Source organism: Panulirus ornatus, chromosome 10 (genome assembly GCF_036320965.1).
Source record: "Panulirus ornatus isolate Po-2019 chromosome 10, ASM3632096v1, whole genome shotgun sequence".
Classification (NCBI taxonomy): Eukaryota; Metazoa; Arthropoda; class Malacostraca; order Decapoda; family Palinuridae; genus Panulirus; species Panulirus ornatus.
The window spans coordinates 8,522,398-8,544,087 of record NC_092233.1 but is presented as its reverse complement, the minus strand read 5'-3'; the positions used below and the strand labels follow the sequence as shown (position 1 = coordinate 8,544,087).

Here is a 21,690-nt window from a genome sequence, read left to right as displayed (position 1 = left end):
TCGCCTCCACAAGGAATGATCAGATATCCCTCCAGCTGCACCTCTCAGCACATTAACATCCAAAAGCTTCTCTTTCGTGCGCCTATCAATTAACATGTAATCCAATAACGCTCTCTGGCCATCCCTCCTACTTTCATACATATACTTATGTATATCTCTCTTTTTAAACCAGGTATTCCCAATGACCAGTCCTTTCTCAGCACTTAAATCTACAAGCTCTTCACCATTTCCATTTAAAACACTGAACGCCCCATGTACACCAATTATTCCCTCAACTGCCACATTACTCACCTTTGCATTCAAATCACCCATCACTATAACCTGGTCTCGTGCATCAAAACTACTAACACACTCACTCAGCTGCTCCTAAAACCCTTGCCTCTCATGATCTTTCTTCTCATGCCCAGGTGCATATGCACCAATAATCACCCATCTCTCTCCATCCAATTCCAGTTTTACCCATATCAATCTAGAGTTTACTTTCTTACACTATCACATACTCCCACCACTCTTGTTTCATGAGTAGTACTACTCCTTCCCTTGCTCTTGTCCTCTCACTAACCCCGGACTTTACTTCCAAGACATTCCCAAACCACTCTTCCCTTTTACCCTTGAGCTTTGTTTCACTCAGAGCCAAAACATCCAGGTTCCTTTCCTCAAACATACTTCCTATCTCTCCTTTTTTCTCATCTTGGTTACATCCACACACATTTAGACACCCCAATCTGAGCCTTTGAGGAGGATGAGCACTCCCCGCATGACTCCTTCTTCTGTTTCCCCTTTTATTTCTTTATTTCTATCTATCTATCTATCTATCTATATCTCTGATGCCTGTTCCAGCTCGAAGTCCCTGAAGGGGGTGGCCATGGCAATAGAGTCTCCAAAACTAGTGGACTCAAGTGCCACTTCTTAGCCTTCAGTGCCTCACCCTTAACAGGCCACTGGCAGAGGGATACACTAGCACAGTATTTGCAGAGGCTCTTACCTAATATTTCTACAGACTATACTACCTAATGTATCTACCTAATGCTCCTGCCTACTACTTCTATCGAGTGTTTCTACCTAATGCTCATGCCTTAATATTCCTACCTACTACAGCTATCTACTGCTCCTACCATTTTGCTAAAATGCAGGGCTAGTGAATAGCGCTCACCCCAGGAAAATCTAGACTTATGAAGAATTAGCTGTGTGAGTTAACTGTTGACAAGTGTTATGTGTAACAAGGAGAGATTATCTGTTTGTAGGTAAAAAGCCAGTAGGCCATGTGTGGGTGAGGCAGAAAGGGAAGACAGGTACCTGGGTCAGAGGAGTGCAACTTGACAACCACTGAAGTGCTGGCTCACAGTGCAAACTGTCACTAACCCTACCAATACCCAGGTGGCTAGTACTGGTAACTTTACTCCATGGTTGCTGGCTGCCCATTTATGAATAATATACACATGTTCTGGAGGGAAAAAATATTTTTCTCATTTCTATTTGTTAAATTGAAAGAGAGTCTCTCAGGATCAAGTGAACATTGTAAGACTGAACGAGTAACAGATTTCACCTTTATAAAAACCAAAGAAGTTCATTTCTCATTTGATTTGATGCTAACAGAGTGACAAAATTACAAGACAGATAATCACGGTGTCTAACTACAAGGATAAAACTAAAAAATATTCTAATATTCAACATGTATATTGATAGGAAAAAAATACATAGCTTATATATGAGGAGAGTGGTTGATAGAGCAGAAGAGGGTGTGCTGAAATGGTTGGGTCATATGGAAAGAATGAGTGAGGAAAGGTTGAAAAAGAGGATATATATGTCAGAAGAGAAGGGAACAAGGAAAACCAGGAGACCAAATCAGAGATGGAAAGATGGAGTAAAAAAGATTTGAAGCAATCAGGGCCTGAAAATGAAAGCACACTTGGGAAAGAGTGAATTGGAATGATGTGGTATACTGGGATCAACATGCTGTCAATGGATTGAAACAGTGCATGTGAAGCAGCCACAGAAAGTCCTGTGGGACCTGGTTGCAAATAGGGAGCTGCAGTTTTGATGCATTACACTTAACGGCAAGAGAATGGACGCGAGTGGAAGTGGCCTCTCTTCATCTGTTCCTAACGCTACCTTGTTAATGCTGGAAAATGTAATCAAGTACAGTCTTGATCAAATTTTATTACAAAACTTTCAAGGTGATATTAGAAAAGGTGACTTGTTTTTACTTCCCTAAAGTAAAGGAACAAGGAGTAATAGAAGAGACCTGGAAAATTAAATGAAAGCTTCATAGGATCCACTTAATGTAGAGTTCAAAGAATCTTTTTTTTTTTTTTTTTTTTTTTTTTTTTGCTTTGTCGCTGTCTCCTGCGTTTGCGAGGTAGCGAAAGGAAACAGACGAAAGAAATGGCCCAACCCCCCCCCCCCCACATACACATGTATATACATACATCCACACACTGCAAATATACATACCTACACAGCTTTCCATGGTTTACCCCAGACACTTCACATGCCCTGATTCAATCCACTGACAGCACGTCAACCCCGGTATACCACATCGATCCAATTCACTCTATTCCTTGCCCTCCTTTCACCCTCCTGCATGTTCAGGCCCCGATCACACAAAATCTTTTTCACTCCATCTTTCCACCTCCAATTTAGTCTCCCACTTCTCCTCGTTCCCTCCACCTCCGACACATATATCCTCTTGGTCAATCTTTCCTCACTCATTCTCTCCATGTGCCCAAACCATTTCAAAACACCCTCTTCTGCTCTCTCAACCACGCTCTTTTCATTTCCACACATCTCTCTTACCCTTACATTACTTACTCGATCAAACCACCTCACACCACACATTGTCCTCAAACATCTCATTTCCAGCACATCCATCCTCCTGCGCACAACTCTATCCATAGCCCACGCCTCGCAACCATACAACATTGTTGGAACCACCATTCCTTCAAACATACCCATTTTTGCTTTCCGAGATAATGTTCTCGACTTCCACACATTCTTCAAGGCTCCCAGAATTTTCGCCCCCTCCCCCACCCTATGATCCACTTCCACTTTCATGGTTCCATCCGCTGCCAAATCCACTCCCAGATATCTAAAACACTTTACTTCCTCCAGTTTTTCTCCATTCAAACTTACCTCCCAATTGACTAGACCCTCAACCCTACTGTACCTAATAACCTTGCTCTTATTCACATTTACTCTTAACTTTCTTCTTTCACACACTTTACCAAACTCAGTCACCAGCTTCTGCAGTTTCTCACATGAATCAGCCACCAGCGCTGTAACATCAGCGAACAACAAGTGACTCACTTCCCAAGCTCTCTCATCCCCAACAGACTTCATACTTGCCCCTCTTTCCAAAACTCTTGCATTCACCTCCCTAACAACCCCATCCATAAACAAATTAAACAACCATGGAGACATCACACACCCCTGCTGCAAACCTACATTCACTGAGAACCAATCACTTTCCTCTCCTCCTACACGTACACATGCCTTACATCCTCGATAAAAACTTTTCACTGCTTCTAACAACTTGCCTCCCACACCATATATTCTTAATACCTTCCACAGAGCATCTCTATCAACTCTATCATATGCCTTCTCCAGATCCATAAATGCTACATACAAATCCATTTGTTTTTCTAAGTATTTCTCACATACATTCTTCAAAGCAAACACCTGATCCACACATCCTCTACCACTTCTGAAACCACACTGCTCTTCCCCAATCTGATGCTCTGTACATGCCTTCACCCTCTCAATCAATACCCTCCCATATAATTTACCAGGAATACTCAACAAACTTATACCTCTGTAATTTGAGCACTCACTCTTATCCCCTTTGCCTTTGCACAATGGCACTATACACGCATTCCGCCAATCCTCAGGCACCTCACCATGAGTCATACATACATTAAATAACCTTACCAACCAGTCAGTAATACAGTCACCCCCTTTTTTAATAAATTCGACTGCAATACCATCCAAACCTGCTGCCTTGCCGGCTTTCATCTTCCGCAAAGAATCTACTTTAAGAAAAAAATATGCTACTCTGCTGGAAGTGTACTAATAAGCCATCAAGTACCACATATCATTCTTTGCTTGCTGTGACACCAGTGCTTCCTAACAATATCCAAACTTGGCTTTAATATTTGTATTTTGGAGCATTTTGTTTAAAAGGACGCAAAAAATTCCTCAAAAATTCACAGAAATAAGAGAGTTGCACACCACGAGGAAGGCCATCAATGTAACAACCAGAAATCTACTACCTACAAAGAAAAGAATGCCTGAGAAACTTACAAAACTTCATCAGGTATATGAAATGACTACTGCATAAAAGCCATACCACAAGAAGCATATTTTTCCCATACAAAGAGGTAGGACAAATGATAATCAAAAGGGACATGGAACAGCATGCAGCTAATATCTCATATTATGCATTGATCTACAATTCATCATGAAGTTACGTCACAACTCTCAAGATGACATTTCAAAACACTTAATAGTTGGCTGCACTGCAGGTGATGCCATGTTCCAGAGCAAGGAATAAATGGAGGTGCCCTAGATGCTGAAGCAGAAGTAGTAGAACTCTTCAGCATATAGATCACCCCTAAAAGATCTTAAAACTCCTTTTTTTTTCAGCCACAAAACAAATGAGAAATTAGTGTTTATCACACAAGGTATTACAAAAAGCACAAGCCAGTAATCATAAAGTCCATTTTGTTCACCAGATACCAAGCACAGAACACTGGCAAATGTTGAGGGATGTTATAGCCATTCTCCTTATATCATACTCTGTCATCACTCTATGGTTCACACTCAAGGCTGATGATGACTTCTAACTTTAAGGTTCCCTGTCTGTGGTTATCAAGCACCAACAGCTAATTGGTAATATGATCAATGATGACAAGGCAATGTTTGTCCTCACATATGTTTTATCTAGTTTTCCTGCATCAACATGGTTTTTCTCAACATAACTAGCTTAAAACCATGGAAAGTCTATGGAGCCCAGTAGTGGCTAGGGAGCTTTGGTTTCTGTGTATCATATTTGACAGCTAGAAAATGTATATGTGAGCAAATGTGATTTTTATTCATCATTTCCCGTTGATAACTTGCTAAAGGAGGATATGGAGATAAAAAAAAAAGGCTTGACTTAGCACATCATTTGAAAGTGATGCAACCAACTGCAATTAACAGTTCTTTATGAAATTCTGCCAGCGTAGTATCTAGAAAGTGCAAGCTGGGGTTTTTCCTAAAAGCCTCAGTCATCAGTTCCTGATGCTATCTCACTAAGGCAAGTAAGAAAAGCAAAGATAAACAAAAAAAAATCCCTCTAAACACAGAAATACAGCACAAAAAATCTCAGTAAATCAAAACTAATGAAAATACTATCAATGATTTCCTTACCACTAATATTCACATAAAATCATTTACATTATAAAAAATGAGTTGTTTAAATATATATTGAAATCACATGCTTCACTTACCGCTTGAATATAAGGTTCTAGGGTATCGGAGCACTTCACCACCAATTCTTTGGCTAGATAGTAGGCATTTTTCCGCTGGGACTTGGCTGGTTCAAGGACATTTGATAATATAATATCCAGCAGATCATTGGACACAACATCACTCTCATTGATGAGTGGACACAGTACATCCAACATAAAAGACTTCACTTTCCCACTGTGTTCATCACTGTGGGGTAGAATATTAAAAGATTTACTTATGAATCTAATAATCTGATTACTAAACCTAATAACTAGAAAGAAGTGATAAATTAGAATGCTACAAGAGTAAGGTTACTACACAGAATTAAAGAATTCTTAACCCTTAAATGCTGGGTGACTTTGCAGAATGCAAAGTATGAAACTGACAAAAAGAGGGCATTCAATTTTTTTTCCATTACAAAATGAAAAAGTAAAAATAAAAGTTAAGGACAATATAACTTATATCGGAGTGGCAGCTATAACTATCATGACGAGGTTTCACCAAGGGGAGGCGGGGGAAGATGAGAAAGGTAGGGTGGAGGATGAATCCCTGATGCAAATTATATACTGACCCCATTATTTATGAAAGAAATACATGTAAAAGTATAAGATATGCAGAGATGATGAGGAATGTACAGTCAGGAGTGTACCTCATGACTTACATTCACTAAATGATGTTTATTACTATCTATAATTACTGTGATGAGGAATGTACAGTCAAGAGTGTACCTCATGACTTTCATTCACTAAATGATGGTTATTACTATCTATAGTTACTATCTGCACATATTTACACAGATTTTCACATTCTTTTCACACAAATTTGCCATTCATTGCACAGCAGGGTAGCACCAGGAACAGAAGAAGAATGGCCTTATTTGCTTACAACCTCTCTCCAGTTGTCACTATACTACCCCAAAGGAAATTCCAGCCCCATGTCTACAGCCAAACCCTACAGACCTTACTGTAGTTTCCCTAGATTGCTGCTTATGCCTTGGTTCATCCCACTGACAGCATATCACCCCCTATACATCAAACTGCACAAGACTTGCCCTCTGCCAGTGACCTGTTAAAGAGTAAGGCACTCAAGGATAAAAAGCAGCACTAGAGATCACTAGTTATGGAGACTCTATTGCCATGGCCACCCCCTTGAGGGAGTTCCAGAATGGAACAAGAATTAGAGATACAGATAAATAGATAGATCAAACTGCTCCAATTATCTCTTTCTATTGCATTCCTCAGACCCTCCTGCAATCAGAGCACTGAATGACTACAGAAACATTCCAAAGAAGATTAGACCCTTGGCTGAAGAAAATAGAAGAAACTTAAATTCACAACCAAACAAGAGGAATAGCAGGCAAGCAAAAGAGTTTTATACAACAGGCAAGTAGTACAGTGAGCACCACTAAAACTACAGCTCCTTATCCACATCAAGCCTCACCATCATGGCAAAATCCTCTCATAGGTACACAGGTAAGTAATCCATTCAGTCTCCCACAATTCTTTGTCCCTTCCACTTCTGAAACATACACATATCTCTTAGTCATCTCTTTCTCACTTAACCTCTCCCAGCATCCAAATAATTCCTGCATACTCTCTTCTGCTCTCTCAAACCACACTTCTCTTTTACCTTATCATCGTCTTACATGACTAACTTTTCTCACACAACATATTGTCCTTAAGCATTTCATTTCCAACACATTCACCCTCTTCTGTGCTTTTTTTATCTAAAGCCCACACTGTGCACCCATACAACATTTTCGGGACCATATACCAACCTATACCAACAAACATACCCATCAATGCTCTCTCCTTTCACACTGTCCTTAATGCACTGAAGATCTTAGCCCACTCACACATCCTACTGCTCACTTAAAAGCTCACATGGTTTCATCTACTTCTGTGTCAAAATGCTAGGTATCACAAACATTCTACTTCCTCCATGTTCTCTCCATTCAAATTCATACACTAACCAACCTATCTCTCCACCCTGTTAAACTCAATAACTTACCTTTTTATTCACTTTAACTCTCGACTTTCTCCTCTAGCATATTCTCTCAAAATGAAGTTTGTTGTTGGGTGGGAGAGGGGGCAATGATCTTGGGTGCATTAAGGAGCATGTAGAAGGGAGGGCCAGTGTTTATATGGGATAAGATAGGTATACTTGATGGCACAGCAATCCTGATAGTATTGCATAGGTGTGAGTTTTGGACTTTAAATGCAAAAGATGGTGTATGTGCTGGAAACAGAATGCATGTGGACAATGTGTGATGTGACAAAGTAAGAGAGGTATTTGCAGTCTACTTATGATAGCTGACGAAGATGTGCTGCAACAGTTTGGACACAAAAAGAGGAAAGCAAGGAAAGACCAACAAAGAATCTTCCTGTCAGAAGCAAAAGAGGATGAAGGAGGGGGAGACCAAGAAAAAGACAGAAGGATGAAGCAACAGGGGGGTATTGTGTTGTTCATTTTGTCTAACAAAACATCAATACGGGAGATGCAACAATGTATATCCTTTTATTTTCATACTTGATCACCATTTCCCACCTATATAAAGGTAGCACCAGGATCAGACAAAGAAAGGCCACATCAAGCTGTCATGGGAAATGCACCAAAACCACAGCTCCCTATCCACATCCAGGCCCCACAGACCCTCCATGGCTTATCCCAGACACTTCACATACCCTAGTTCAGTCCATTCACAGAATGTCAACCCCTGTATACCAAACTGTTCCAATTCACTCTATCTCATGCACATCTTTCACCCTCCTGCACATTCAGGCTCTGGTCACTCAAAATCTTTTTCACTCCAGCCTTCCACTTCCAATTTGGTCTTCCCCTTCTTGTCCCCTCCACTTCCAATACATATATCCTCTTTGTCAACCTCTAACTTCTTTCATTCATACCTGATCACCATTTTCCACACTAGTGACGCACCACCAGGAACAAAGAAAGAAAGGCCACATACGCTCATATCCATTCTTAAGCTGTCATGTGTAATGCACTAAAACTACAACTCCTTATCCATATCTAGGCCGAACAGACCTTTCCATGATCTACCCCAAAAGCTTCATATTCCCTGGTTCAATTCACTGACAGCAAATTGACCCCAGTATACCAAATCTTTCCAATTCACTCTATCCTATGTATGCCTTTCACACTCCTACATGTTCAGGCCCCATTTGTTTAAAATCTTTTTCATTTCCTCCTTCTATCTCAAATTTGGTCTCCTAATTCTCCTCGTTCCATCCACTTCAAGCACATATCTCCTCTTTGCCAACCTTTCCTCACTCATTCTCTCAAATATATCCATTTCAGCCCATCCCATTCTGCTCTCTCAAGCACACTCTTATTCAAACCAAATCTAGCAGACGGTTTAGGAGACGCTAAATGATAAGACATTACAACAATGGTTGGAAAGACAAATTAGTGAGCCATAACATAAAGCTGTCTTTTGATCTAAATCTTTTTTTTGGGTCTAATAGATACATGCAGAGGTAAGGTTTTAAAAGGAGCAGAACGACCACTCGATTTATGTAGCAGGTCCATTCTTAAAAACCATCATTTTTTTTTTTTTAATACTTTGTCGCTGTCTCCCGCGTTTGCGAGGTAGCGCAAGGAAACAGACGAAAGAAATGGCCCAACCCCCCCCCCCATACACATGTACATACACACGTCCACACACGCAAATATACATACCTACACAGCTTTCCATGGTTTACCCCAGACGCTTCACATGCCTTGATTCAATCCACTGACAGCACGTCAACCCCTGTATACCACATCGCTCCAATTCACTCTATTCCTTGCCCTCCTTTCACCTTCCTGCATGTTCAGGCCCCAATCACACAAAATCTTTTTCACTCCATCTTTCCACCTCCAATTTGGTCTCCCTCTTCTCCTCGTTCCCTCCACCTCCGACACATATATCCTCTTGGTCAATCTTTCCTCACTCATTCTCTCCATGTGCCCAAACCATTTCAAAACACCCTCTTCTGCTCTCTCAACCACGCTCTTTTTATTTCCACACATCTCTCTTACCCTTACGTTACTTACTCGATCAAACCACCTCACACCACACATTGTCCTCAAACATCTCATTTCCAGCACATCCATCCTCCTGCGCACAACTCTATCCATAGCCCACGCCTCGCAACCATACAACATTGTTGGAACCACTATTCCTTCAAACATACCCATTTTTGCTTTCCGAGATAATGTTCTCGACTTCCACACATTTTTCAAGGCTCCCAAAATTTTCGCCCCCTCCCCCACCCTATGATCCACTTCCGCTTCCATGGTTCCATCCGCTGACAGATCCACTCCCAGATATCTAAACCATCATGTAAATAAAAAATGCATAAATCAAATGAAGTAAGTAATGGAGACCTGGAGGTTTTGTTACTATTAAGATAGTATCAAATATTATACCAGTGAAACACTACAGTATACACATCTTTCTTTTCTTTTCTTTCAAACTATTTGCCATTTCCCGCATTAGCAAGGTAGCGTTAAGAACAGAGGACTGGGCCTCTGAGGGAATATATAAATATCTATACGAAAAATAAACTTAATTCCATCACTTATGTTTACCGCTCTTCTATAATTCCTTGCTGGTGCTGAGGACAGGAAGGAGGTGAGTTGGGGACTTTCTGGGGAAGGGGGGTCATCTCGATCAGATGACACAATTGTAGAAGGTGGTGGTGATGGTCAAGTGAGTTCATCTACCACATCAATAGATGCTGATGACTGGTCCTTCTTAAGTCTCCTCTTTTTTTTTAAAAAAGAAATCTAGTGTTGTCTGTATAGCTTTAATGTCTTCTCATGGTTGATTTCTTTATAGTATCTGATGTAAGCAAGGCCATTTCAGGCCACCTTTGAAATCCATTGTGTTTGGGTCATCCTTGTCAAATACAGCCAGAGCAAGAACAAGTGACAAAATGCTTCAGTTTGGTTCTTGCTAATGAGAGAATACATTTATCCGACCTCCCCTTATTCTGCTACCACCTCCTCACTGCCTTCTTTCTCCGACTGAAGATCTTAATTTGAGAGCTCTTCCTTATGTGATTCAAGCATCTCCACATCATCCCCCTCCTCAACCTTATCAAAGCCAACTTTTTTCACTATTTCAATTGTGTGTGTAGGCCATCTTAATACTTCAACCTCAAAACCCTGAGATCCATAAATAAACTGAAGGCAAGGTTTCCACCACAATCTGTTCACACAAACACCAGTGATTTCCTTCAAGGCCTCACCAATAATCACCATAGCAACCTTGAAGGTGAAGCCTTCACAAGCATCTGGTCATTCTATGTGACCTTCACAAGCTTAGCAAACACTATCTGTAAATAACAGGCCATGAAATTGGATATCACCCCCTGGTCCACAGGCCAGATTAAAGATGTAATGATGGGTGGAAAAAGACTACTTTGATGTGCCCTATGGTCCTAAATTGAAGATGGATGGCCAGGGGCATTATCAATAAGCAGATAAATCTTGAAACTTGTATTCTCCTTTGCACAGGGCATCTTCAGCTTAACATAGAGCTTTGCAGCAAAATAATCACAGAAAATTTTGCTTGCCATCCACCCCCTTCAGATTAGAATAATAACACACAGGAATATATTGCTTCATGTATCACTTATGAGCGTTGGAGTTTTCTGAATGGTAGACCATTAATTGTTTAAGCTTGCAGTCCCCTTCAGCACTGCCACTCACAAGCAGTGTTAGGGAATCCTCAGCAGTTATGAATCCTGGTGTTGTCTTCTCTTCACGTAAAATGTAGGTTCTCTAGGACATTATCTTTCAAAATAATCCAATCTCAGCCACATTAAAAATCTACTAAGGAGAATAACTGCCTTCCTCCAAAATGGTCTTGAGGTCCTAAGAAATTTTTGGCACCAATGCATATGACATCAGAAGCAGCAGCCTCACCAGTCAACTTGATGTTGTGGTAATTAAGGTATTTCCTAAATTTGAAAACCAACCAAAATTTGCTTGAAATATCTTTGCTGTTCCTTCTTCCACTGCAAAGTCATCACATATACTCTGAGCCTTTGCTTTTATCACAGGCATGTTCATGAGAACATTTTCTTGAATTTGGTATATGACTCATGTGTAGGTAAGAAAATTCAGGCAGGATCATTGGGTAGAAGTAAGAAGGAGCATTAGATAGAGGTAGTCATTAGGAACATTAGGTCAGAGCCTCTGCAAACACTGCGCTAGACTTGCCCCTCTACCAGTGGCCTGTTAAGGGTGAGGCATTAAAAGCTAATAAGAAGCACTGGAGTTCTGTAGCTATGGGGACTCTGTTGCTGTGGCCATCCCTAAAAGGGAGTTCCAACTGGAATAAGCATCAGAGATATAGATAAATAGAAATAGATCCATGTGCTCAAGGTTTGTTCCCTTCTCTCCATAATCAAACTTCAGGATTACAAGGTCTTAGAGGCAATGATTAATGTTCCACTATTGGCAATTTCCATGATCTGTGCACTATTATGAATATTCTATAACATAGATTCAGTAAGTCCAAAGGCACACTTAATATCAGCAGTTTGTTCACTTCTCTCATATCATATGAGCACCTCCATTTTAACCTTACTACTTATATGGCTTCATGCATCTTAGCACTAATGGTAGCTGGAGAACTTAAAAGACACTTTGGTGGCATGATGCACGGAGTAAAAACGTGCAACACACAGTGACTATACACTGTATCCACACCATTCATGTGCGCGCTTCTCATATGGCCCTGGCAACACTACACTACCGTGCTGCCAGCTCAATAATGATTGCGATATCTCAAGCTTAAGCTTGCACAAATCAAAATAATGTATAAATGGTCCATGTGCATTATTCTAAAAATGGCATTTATCAAATACACAGAAATCACGAGGTCCCTATATGTATCATACAGCTGAAGAGGGTATGCTAAAATCGTTTGGACATACGGAGAGGATGAGTGAGGTAAGAATACAAACAGGATACACATATCAGAAGAGCAGGGAACAAGAAAAATGGGGAAAAGCAGAGAGGAGGTGGAAGGAAGGAGAAAAAAATGCTTTGAAGATTCAGGGCCTGAACATAAAAAAGGGTGTAAAGTGTGCAAGGGATAGAGCATGTTGGAGCAATGTGGTTTACATACAACATGTCAAAAGGATGAACCAGGTATGTGAAGTAATCAGCAGAAAGCACAAAAAAAAGTGTTAGACCAGACTGTGAATAGGGTCCTCTGGTTTTGGTGCACTACACATGACAACTAGATAGTGGATGTGAGCAAATGAGGCTGATGCAGGAAGTGGCAAACATGCATGAAAAAATATATGGTAAGATGCATATATGAAAAAATTTTAAACTATAATCCCTTAAACAGTCCTTTATCTGTACTCCCAAGTATAAAGTACTTAAGTTTATGGCCATGATTCGACAGTGACCAGATGAATATATTCCAAAATAAATTAATTACAGATGAATATATTCCAAAATAAATTAATTACAGAGGTATAAGTTTGTTGAGTATTCCTGGTAAATTATATGGGAGGGTATTGATTGAGAGGGTGAAGGCATGTACAGAGCATCAGATTGGGGAAGAGCAGTGCGGTTTCAGAAGTGGTAGAGGATGTGTGGATCAGGTGTTTGCTTTGAAGAATGTATGTGAGAAATACTTAGAAAAGCAAATGGATTTGTATGTAGCATTTATGGATCTGGAGAAGGCATATGATAGAGTTGATAGAGATGCTCTGTGGAAGGTATTAAGAATATATGGTGTGGGAGGCAAGTTGTTAGAAGCAGTGAAAAGTTTTTATCGAGGATGTAAGGCATGTGTACGTGTAGGAAGAGAGGAAAGTGATTGGTTCTCAGTGAATGTAGGTTTGCGGCAGGGGTGTGTGATGTCTCCATGGTTGTTTAATTTGTTTATGGATGGGGTTGTAAGGGAGGTAAATGCAAGAGTCCTGGAAAGAGGGGCAAGTATGAAGTCTGTTGGGGATGAGAGAGCTTGGGAAGTGAGTCAGTTGTTGTTCGCTGATGATACAGCGCTGGTGGCTGATTCATGTGAGAAACTGCAGAAGCTGGTGACTGAGTTTGGTAAAGTGTGTGGAAGAAGAAAGTTGAGAGTAAATGTGAATAAGAGCAAGGTTACTAGGTACAGTAGGGGTGAGGGTCAAGTCAATTGGGAGGTGAGTTTGAATGGAGAAAAACTGGAGGAAGTGAAGTGTTTTAGATATCTGGGAGTGGATCTGTCAGCGGATGGAACCATGGAAGCGGAAGTGGATCATAGGGTGGGGGAGGGGGCAAAAATTTTGGGAGCCTTGAAAAATGTGTGGAAGTCGAGAACACTATCTCGGAAAGCAAAAATGGGTATGTTTGAGGGAATAGTGGTTCCAACAATGTTGTATGGTTGCGAGGCGTGGGCTATGGATAGAGATGTGCGCAGGAGGATGGATGTGCTGGAAATGAGATGTTTGAGGACAATGTGTGGTGTGAGGTGGTTTGATCGAGTAAGTAACGTAAGGGTAAGAGAGATGTGTGGAAATAAAAAGAGCGTGGTTGAGAGAGCAGAAGAGGGTGTTTTGAAATGGTTTGGGCACATGGAGAGAATGAGTGAGGAGAGATTGACCAAGAGGATATATGTGTCGGAGGTGGAGGGAACGAGGAGAAGAGGGAGACCAAATTGGAGGTGGAAAGATGGAGTGAAAAAGATTTTGTGTGATCGGGGCCTGAACATGCAGGAGGGTGAAAGGAGGGCAAGAAATAGAGTGAATTGGAGTCATGTGGTATACAGGGGTTGACGTGCTGTCAGTGGAGTGAAGCAAGGCATGTGAAGCGTTTGGGGTAAACCATGGAAAGCTGTGTAGGTATGTATATTTGCGTGTGTGGACGTGTGTATGTACATGTGTATGGGGGGGGGGCCATTTCTTTCGTCTGTTTCCTTGCGCTACCTCGCAAACGCGGGAGACGGCGACAAAGTATAAAAAAAAAAAAAAAAAAAAAAAAAAAAAAATTAATTACATCCTTTCAGCTAACCTCATCAAAAAAAATTTCACAATTCTACAGTTATACATGTAAAGTTTTAGCCATGTACATAAGTATCCTAATATCCATATAAAAAAATATCCATATAAAAAAATGCAATTGAGTGGGAGATGTATAAAAGAAAGAGACAGGAGATCAAGAGAAAGGTGCAAGAGGTGAAAAAAAGGGCAAATGAGAGTTGGGGTGAGAGAGTATCATTAAATTTTAGGGAGAATAAAAAGATGTTCTGGAAGGAGGTAAATAAAGTGCGTAAGACAAGGGAGCAAATGGGAACTTCAGTGAAGGGTGCAAATGGGGAGGTGATACCAAGTAGTGGTGATGTGAGAAGGAGATGGAGTGAGTATTTTGAAGGTTTGTTGAATGTGTTTGATGATAGAGTGGCAGATATAGGGTGTTTTGGTCGAGGTGGTGTGCAAAGTGAGAGGCTTAGGGAAAATGATTTGGTAAACAGAGAAGAGGTAGTGAAAGCTTTGCGGAAGATGAAAGCCGGCAAGGCAGCAGGTTTGGATGGTATTGCAGTGGAATTTATTAAAAAAGGGGGTGACTGTATTGTTGACTGGTTGGTAAGGTTATTTAATGTATGTATGACTCATGGTGAGGTGCCTGAGGATTGGCGGAATGCGTGCATAGTGCCATTGTACAAAGGCAAAGGGGATAAGAGTGAGTGCTCAAATTACAGAGGTATAAGTTTGTTGAGTATTCCTGGTAAATTATATGGGAGGGTATTGATTGAGAGGGTGAAGGCATGTACAGAGCATCAGATTGGGGAAGAGCAGTGTGGTTTCAGAAGTGGTAGAGGATGTGTGGATCAGGTGTTTGCTTTGAAGAATGTATGTGAGAAATACTTAGAAAAGCAAATGGATTTGTATGTAGCATTTATGGATCTGGAGAAGGCATATGATAGAGTTGATAGAGATGCGCTGTGGAAGGTATTAAGAATATATGGTGTGGGAGGAAAGTTGTTAGAAGCAGTGAAAAGTTTTTATCGAGGATGTAAGGCATGTGTACGTGTAGGAGGAGAGGAAAGTGATTGGTTCTCAGTGAATGTAGGTTTGCGGCAGGGGTGTGTGATGTCTCCATGGTTGTTTAATTTGTTTATGGATGGGGTTGTTAGGGAGGTAAATGCAAGAGTTTTGGAAAGAGGGGCAAGTATGAAGTCTGTTGGGGATGAGAGAGCTTGGGAAGTGAGTCAGTTGTTGTTCGCTGATGATACAGCGCTGGTGGCTGATTCATGTGAGAAACTGCAGAAGCTGGTGACTGAGTTTGGTAAAGTGTGTGGAAGAAGAAAGTTAAGAGTAAATGTGAATAAGAGCAAGGTTATTAGGTACAGTAGGGTTGAGGGTCAATTCAACTGGGAGGTGAGTTTGAATGGAGAAAAACTGGAGGAAGTGAAGTGTTTTAGATATCTGGGAGTGGATCTGGCAGCGGATGGAACCATGGAAGCGGAAGTGGATCATAGGGTGGGGGAGGGGGCGAAAATTCTGGGGGCCTTGAAGAATGTGTGGAAGTCGAGAACATTATCTCGGAAAGCAAAAATGGGTATGTTTGACGGAATAGTGGTTCCAACAATGTTGTATGGTTGCGAGGCGTGGGCTATGGATAGAGTTGTGCGCAGGAGGATGGATGTGCTGGAAATGAGATGTTTGAGGACAATGTGTGGTGTGAGGTGGTTTGATCGAGTGAGTAACATAAGGGTAAGAGAGATGTGTGGAAATAAAAAGAGCGTGGTTGAGAGAGCAGAAGAGGGTGTTTTGAAGTGGTTTGGGCACATGGAGAGAATGAGTGAGGAAAGATTGACCAAGAGGATATATGTGTCGGAGGTGGAGGGAACGAGGAGAAGAGGGAGACCAAATTGGAGGTGGAAAGATGGAGTGAAAAAGATTTTGTATGATCGGGGCCTGAACATGCAGAAGGGTGAAAGGAGGGCAAGGAATAGAGTGAATTGGAGCGATGTGGTATACCGGGGTTGACGTGCTGTCAGTGGATTGAATCAAGGCATGTGAAGCGTCTGGGGTAAACCATGGAAAGCTGTGTAGGTATGTATATTTGCGTGTGTGGACGTATGTATATACATGTGTATGGGGGGGTTGGGCCATTTCTTTCGTCTGTTTCCTTGCGCTACCTCGCAAACGCGGGAGACAGCGACAAAGTATAATAATAAATAAAAATAAAAATCATTACATTTCAGGAAAGTATTCTACCAGCCTGGGGTATCAGGAGGGTTAATGAGGGCTGCATAGCGAGCCAAGACTTCAGTGGTTGTCAAGTCGCACTCATCTGACCCAGTACCAGTCTTTTCTTTCTGTCTCACACACGTGGACTACTGGCATTCTGACCACAAACATACAATCTCTCTTTGTCTCACATAACACTTGACAACACCTTCCTCACACAGCTCATTCTTTGTAACTCTAAATTTTCTGTGGTGAGTTATGTGCTAGCCCTGCCTTCAGCAAAATGGTGGGAGCAAAAGATAGAAGTAGTAGGTAGGAACATCTAGGTGGGAGCATTATGTGGAAACATTAGGTAGAAACAGTTGGTAAAAACATTAGGCAGGAGCATCACGTAGTCAGTACGAACATTAGGTATGAGCCTCTGCAAACACTGCACTAGACTTGCCCTCTGCCAGTAACCTATTAAAGGTGATGCACTAAAGGCTAAGAAGAAGCACTAGAGTTCACTAGTTATAGAAACTCTACAGCTGTGGCCATCCCCTTGAGGGAGTTCCAAAATGGAAGAGGTGTCAGAAATACAGACAGATAGATAAAATTACATTTCAAGGTAAACTATGATGAAGAAATGAAATGACTCAAATTAAGTTATTTACTTCACAATGTTGAACATCAATTTGAAAAGCTTGCAGAATATCTCCTGGCAGTCTTCTAATTCAAAGCACATGTTGAAGGACTTGACATAGGCCAGATTCTCCAAGAGGTAGAAGTAGCGTTTGAAGGCTGGATCCTTGGGGTCTTTGAGGCCTCCAAGTTGCTTTATCAAGAACAAGAAAAGTGTCTGCAAAAACAGGAGAAAATTCAAATTATACTTAGTGTTTTCACTATAATCAATCAATACTTCACCAATATATAAATAATATAGCCAGTAAATTAAGATTCTTTGCTATTGAAACATAAATAAACCTGCTACCATTAACAAGGTATTTCTGAAATATAACCCTCTCATTAAATTAGCATAATCTGATGAAAGGCCTAATCTTTGGGAATATCTATGTGTCCATAGAACACACATTTTGCTTCCAGAACTAAATACTAGTAATATCTACCCCTGTGATTCCTAAAATACTGTTCATACTAAGAACTCATGTGAAAGACCGCGTCTTCAACATCACTTGTATATTTCATGATCCACCGCTTTAAACCATTTTTTTTTTTTTTTTTTAATACCTCGTCGCTGTCTCCCGCGTTTGCGAGGTAGCGCAAGGAAACAGACGAAAGAAATGGCCCAACCCCCCCCATACACATGTACATACACACGTCCACACACTCAAATATACATACCTACACAGCTTTCCATGGTTTACCCCGGACGCTTCACATGCCTTGATTCAATCCACTGACAGCACGTCAACCCCTGTATACCACATCGCTCCAATTCACTCTATTCCTTGCCCTCCTTTCACCCTCCTGCATGTTCAGGCCCCGATCACACAAAATCCTTTTCACTCCATCTTTCCACCTCCAATTTGGTCTCCCTCTTCTCCTCGTTCCCTCCACCTCCGACACATATATCCTCTTGGTCAATCTTTCCTCACTCATTCTCTCCATGTGCCCAAACCATTTCAAAACACCCTCTTCTGCTCTCTCAACCACGCTCTTTTTATTTCCACACATCTCTCTTACCCTTACGTTACTTACTCGATCAAACCACCTCACACCACACATTGTCCTCAAACATCTCATTTCCAGCACATCCATCCTCCTGCGCACAACTCTATCCATAGCCCACGCCTCGCAACCATACAACATTGTTGGAACCACTATTCCTTCAAACATACCCATTTTTGCTTTCCGAGATAATGTTCTCGACTTCCACACATTTTTCAAGGCTCCCAAAATTTTCGCCCCCTCCCCCACCCTATGATCCACTTCCGCTTCCATGGTTCCATCCGCTGACAGATCCACTCCCAGATATCTAAAACACTTCACTCCCTCCATTTATATGTGTACATTACATTTCATGTTACAATAGTCAAGATCAATTTTCAAATGTTTATTACAATCAATCATGTTTTACAAATTCTGGCTGACAACTTTTCCATTTGTCTGAAAGTTAAATGATGGTACAGTAATATTCATTTTCTTATTTTCTTCCTCTTCTTAAAGTCACCAACATGGCAAAGGCATATCATGCCCTAGTCAGAGCCATCTCAGGAGAAAGAAAAGAAATGTAATAAAAGATTAAAGAAAATAATCAGGATTCCACAAGTGTTTGCACACATGAATTCAAGGCAGAAAGCTTATAGGAAACTGGAATAATGACAGAAGAGAAATGCCATAGTTTCACTATCAATGAAAAGGAAGAGATATCACAACAATAAATACCCATGTAGTCAGTCTCCACACAGAAACATGGAAAGCAGTAGCCAAGCATAAGTCAAACCTCCAAGCCTTAGTGGGAGGGAACATACATACAGCTCATAAAAGCATTGGCAAAAATACCAGTACAAGAAGAAGAGAGCAGCAACATCACAGCAAACAGAAAGGAAAGGTTGTTAAAAGGTGATACAGAGGAATTAACAAGATAGAAGACTTTTAATTCCACCTTCACTAACTTATAAGGGAGCAATACTCGTTACAAGGGCAAATAAACTCCTTGGCATACTGAAAAGTTCTCACAAGAAGAATTTGTTAACTTTATCAATTATGTGTCAAACTTCCCCTAATTAAGCATAGAGGATTACCTTGACTTGTGCAGGATCCTTGTAAGGCGCTTCTGGAGCATAAACCCTCAAAACATCTGCAATGCAGCAAGCTATCAGCAGCTGCACATCACGACTCGGGTATGAGAGAAAGAAATCATCAGCTATATGCATAGCTAGCGGGATATATTCCTGTGAAGAAGATGTAAATAACATAAATAATGCTTAGGTGCTGCTGCTTGCTAAACAAATCCATAATACCAAATCTTTGTTCCTCATTCTTAACACTCTGCTATTCTTTGTACTAATAATTTTGCTACATTGAAGCCTTCTCTCTTAAACATCAGGTATGTAATACCTTAAGGCTGTCCATTAACACTTGATCTATTAGCTAATTTCTTCATCATCTACTCAATTTATTTATTCATTCACCTATTCAGAATTTATTCATTTGCTCCTTTTATTCATTAATCACCTATCTATTGTCATCCTATTAACTCTTTCTCTCTCCACAATAATCAGTATATGTTCATATGTGATTTACAACTCAACGCTGGCTATCATACAACAGAGCTGCAAACATATTACGAACAGTTCTCAGAGATTTAAAGGGTTTTAAGCTTTCACCCCTGGACTGACCTGATAGGCACCATCATCCTGACCCATAGACTGCAATGTATGGGCCAAAGTCTTCAACCGGCGGATAAGCTCATCTGGACCAACATCTTCTGTCACTTCTCTACACCCAGGAGGATACAGTATGGTCAGGTTGTCACCGCGCCCCATCCTCACTCCCTGTTACAAAATATATGAAAGTGACATGAGCCAATAAAACATAAACTATATATCATATACAAGAGCCAAAAAAGAGGACAAATAAGAAGTGAGGTTACAGTGTACTAATGAACTTCAGAGACAATAAGAAAATGTTTTGGAATGTGAACAACAGTCAGAGGAAAACAAAACAAAAAAAATATGAATGACAGAGGATAGCAAATGGGGAAGTGGAGCAAGGAAAAGAATAATTAAAGGTGAGACAGAGTTAGTATTTTGGAGGACTTATAAATGTATTAAGACAATGGTGTAGCACACATGGTGTGCTTGAGCTGAATTGGGATGTGCAGTGGGACAGTCATAGCAACTGCTATGGTGAAAAGGGGCAAAGTAGCAAAAGCTTTGTGCAAGACTGTGTTAAAGTATCAAGAGTGGATAATAGCTCTGTTAAATTTCTTAAGAAAATGGGATGGCTGGAGTAGATTGGTTTAGTTATGCTATGCTATATCTATATGGATAAAGATAAAGTGCCTGAGGACTGACAGAATGCGTGTATAATACCCTTGGTAAATGGAATGGGAGAATAAATGAAATTCTGAATTATAGAGATATACGTATGCTAATTATATGGTAAATTATATGGGAGGGTGTTGATTGAGAGGGTGAAGGCATGTACAGAGCAGCAGATTGGGGAAGAGCAGTGCGGTTTCAGAAGTGGTAGAGGATGTGTGGATCAGGTGTTTGCTTTGAAGAATGTATGTGAGAAATACTTAGAAAAGCAAATGGATTTGTATGTAGCATTTATGGATCTGGAGAAGGCATATGATAGAGTTGATAGAGATGCTCTGTGGAAGGTATTAAGAATATATGGTGTGGGAGGCAAGTTGTTAGAAGCAGTGAAAAGTTTTTATCGAGGATGTAAGGCATGTGTACGTGTAGGAAGAGAGGAAAGTGATTGGTTCTCAGTGAATGTAGGTTTGCGGCAGGGGTGTGTGATGTCTCCATGGTTGTTTAATTTGTTTATGGATGGGGTTGTAAGGGAGGTAAATGCAAGAGTCCTGGAAAGAGGGGCAAGTATGAAGTCTGTTGGGGATGAGAGAGCTTGGGAAGTGAGTCAGTTGTTGTTCGCTGATGATACAGCGCTGGTGGCTGATTCATGTGAGAAACTGCAGAAGCTGGTGACTGAGTTTGGTAAAGTGTGTGGAAGAAGAAAGTTGAGAGTAAATGTGAATAAGAGCAAGGTTATTAGGTACAGTAGGGGTGAGGGTCAAGTCAATTGGGAGGTGAGTTTGAATGGAGAAAAACTGGAGGAAGTGAAGTGTTTTAGATATCTGGGAGTGGATCTGTCAGCGGATGGAACCATGGAAGCGGAAGTGGATCATAGGGTGGGGGAGGGGGCGAAAATTTTGGGAGCCTTGAAAAATGTGTGGAAGTCGAGAACATTATCTCGGAAAGCAAAAATGGGTATGTTTGAGGGAATAGTGGTTCCAACAATGTTGTATGGTTGCGAGGCGTGGGCT

The 21,690-nt window shown here is 40.9% G+C and overlaps 1 protein-coding gene across 3 annotated transcripts in view; it reads right to left on the bottom strand.

The window, feature by feature from the left end:
- The window catches only part of pds5 (cohesin associated factor B pds5), a 221,918-nt gene that overhangs the window by 160,257 nt on the left and 39,971 nt on the right, over positions 1-21,690 (bottom strand). For all 3 annotated transcript variants that reach the window (XM_071665508.1, XM_071665507.1, XM_071665509.1), the window contains exons 2-5: positions 20,036-20,191; positions 19,439-19,588; positions 17,348-17,532; positions 5,487-5,694 (exon numbers count right to left, since the gene is read on the bottom strand). In XM_071665508.1, the coding sequence (XP_071521609.1) occupies positions 5,487-5,694; positions 17,348-17,532; positions 19,439-19,588; positions 20,036-20,182 (690 nt within the window). In that variant the 5' untranslated portion in view covers positions 20,183-20,191. The remainder of the gene's footprint in view (positions 1-5,486; positions 5,695-17,347; positions 17,533-19,438; positions 19,589-20,035; positions 20,192-21,690) is intronic.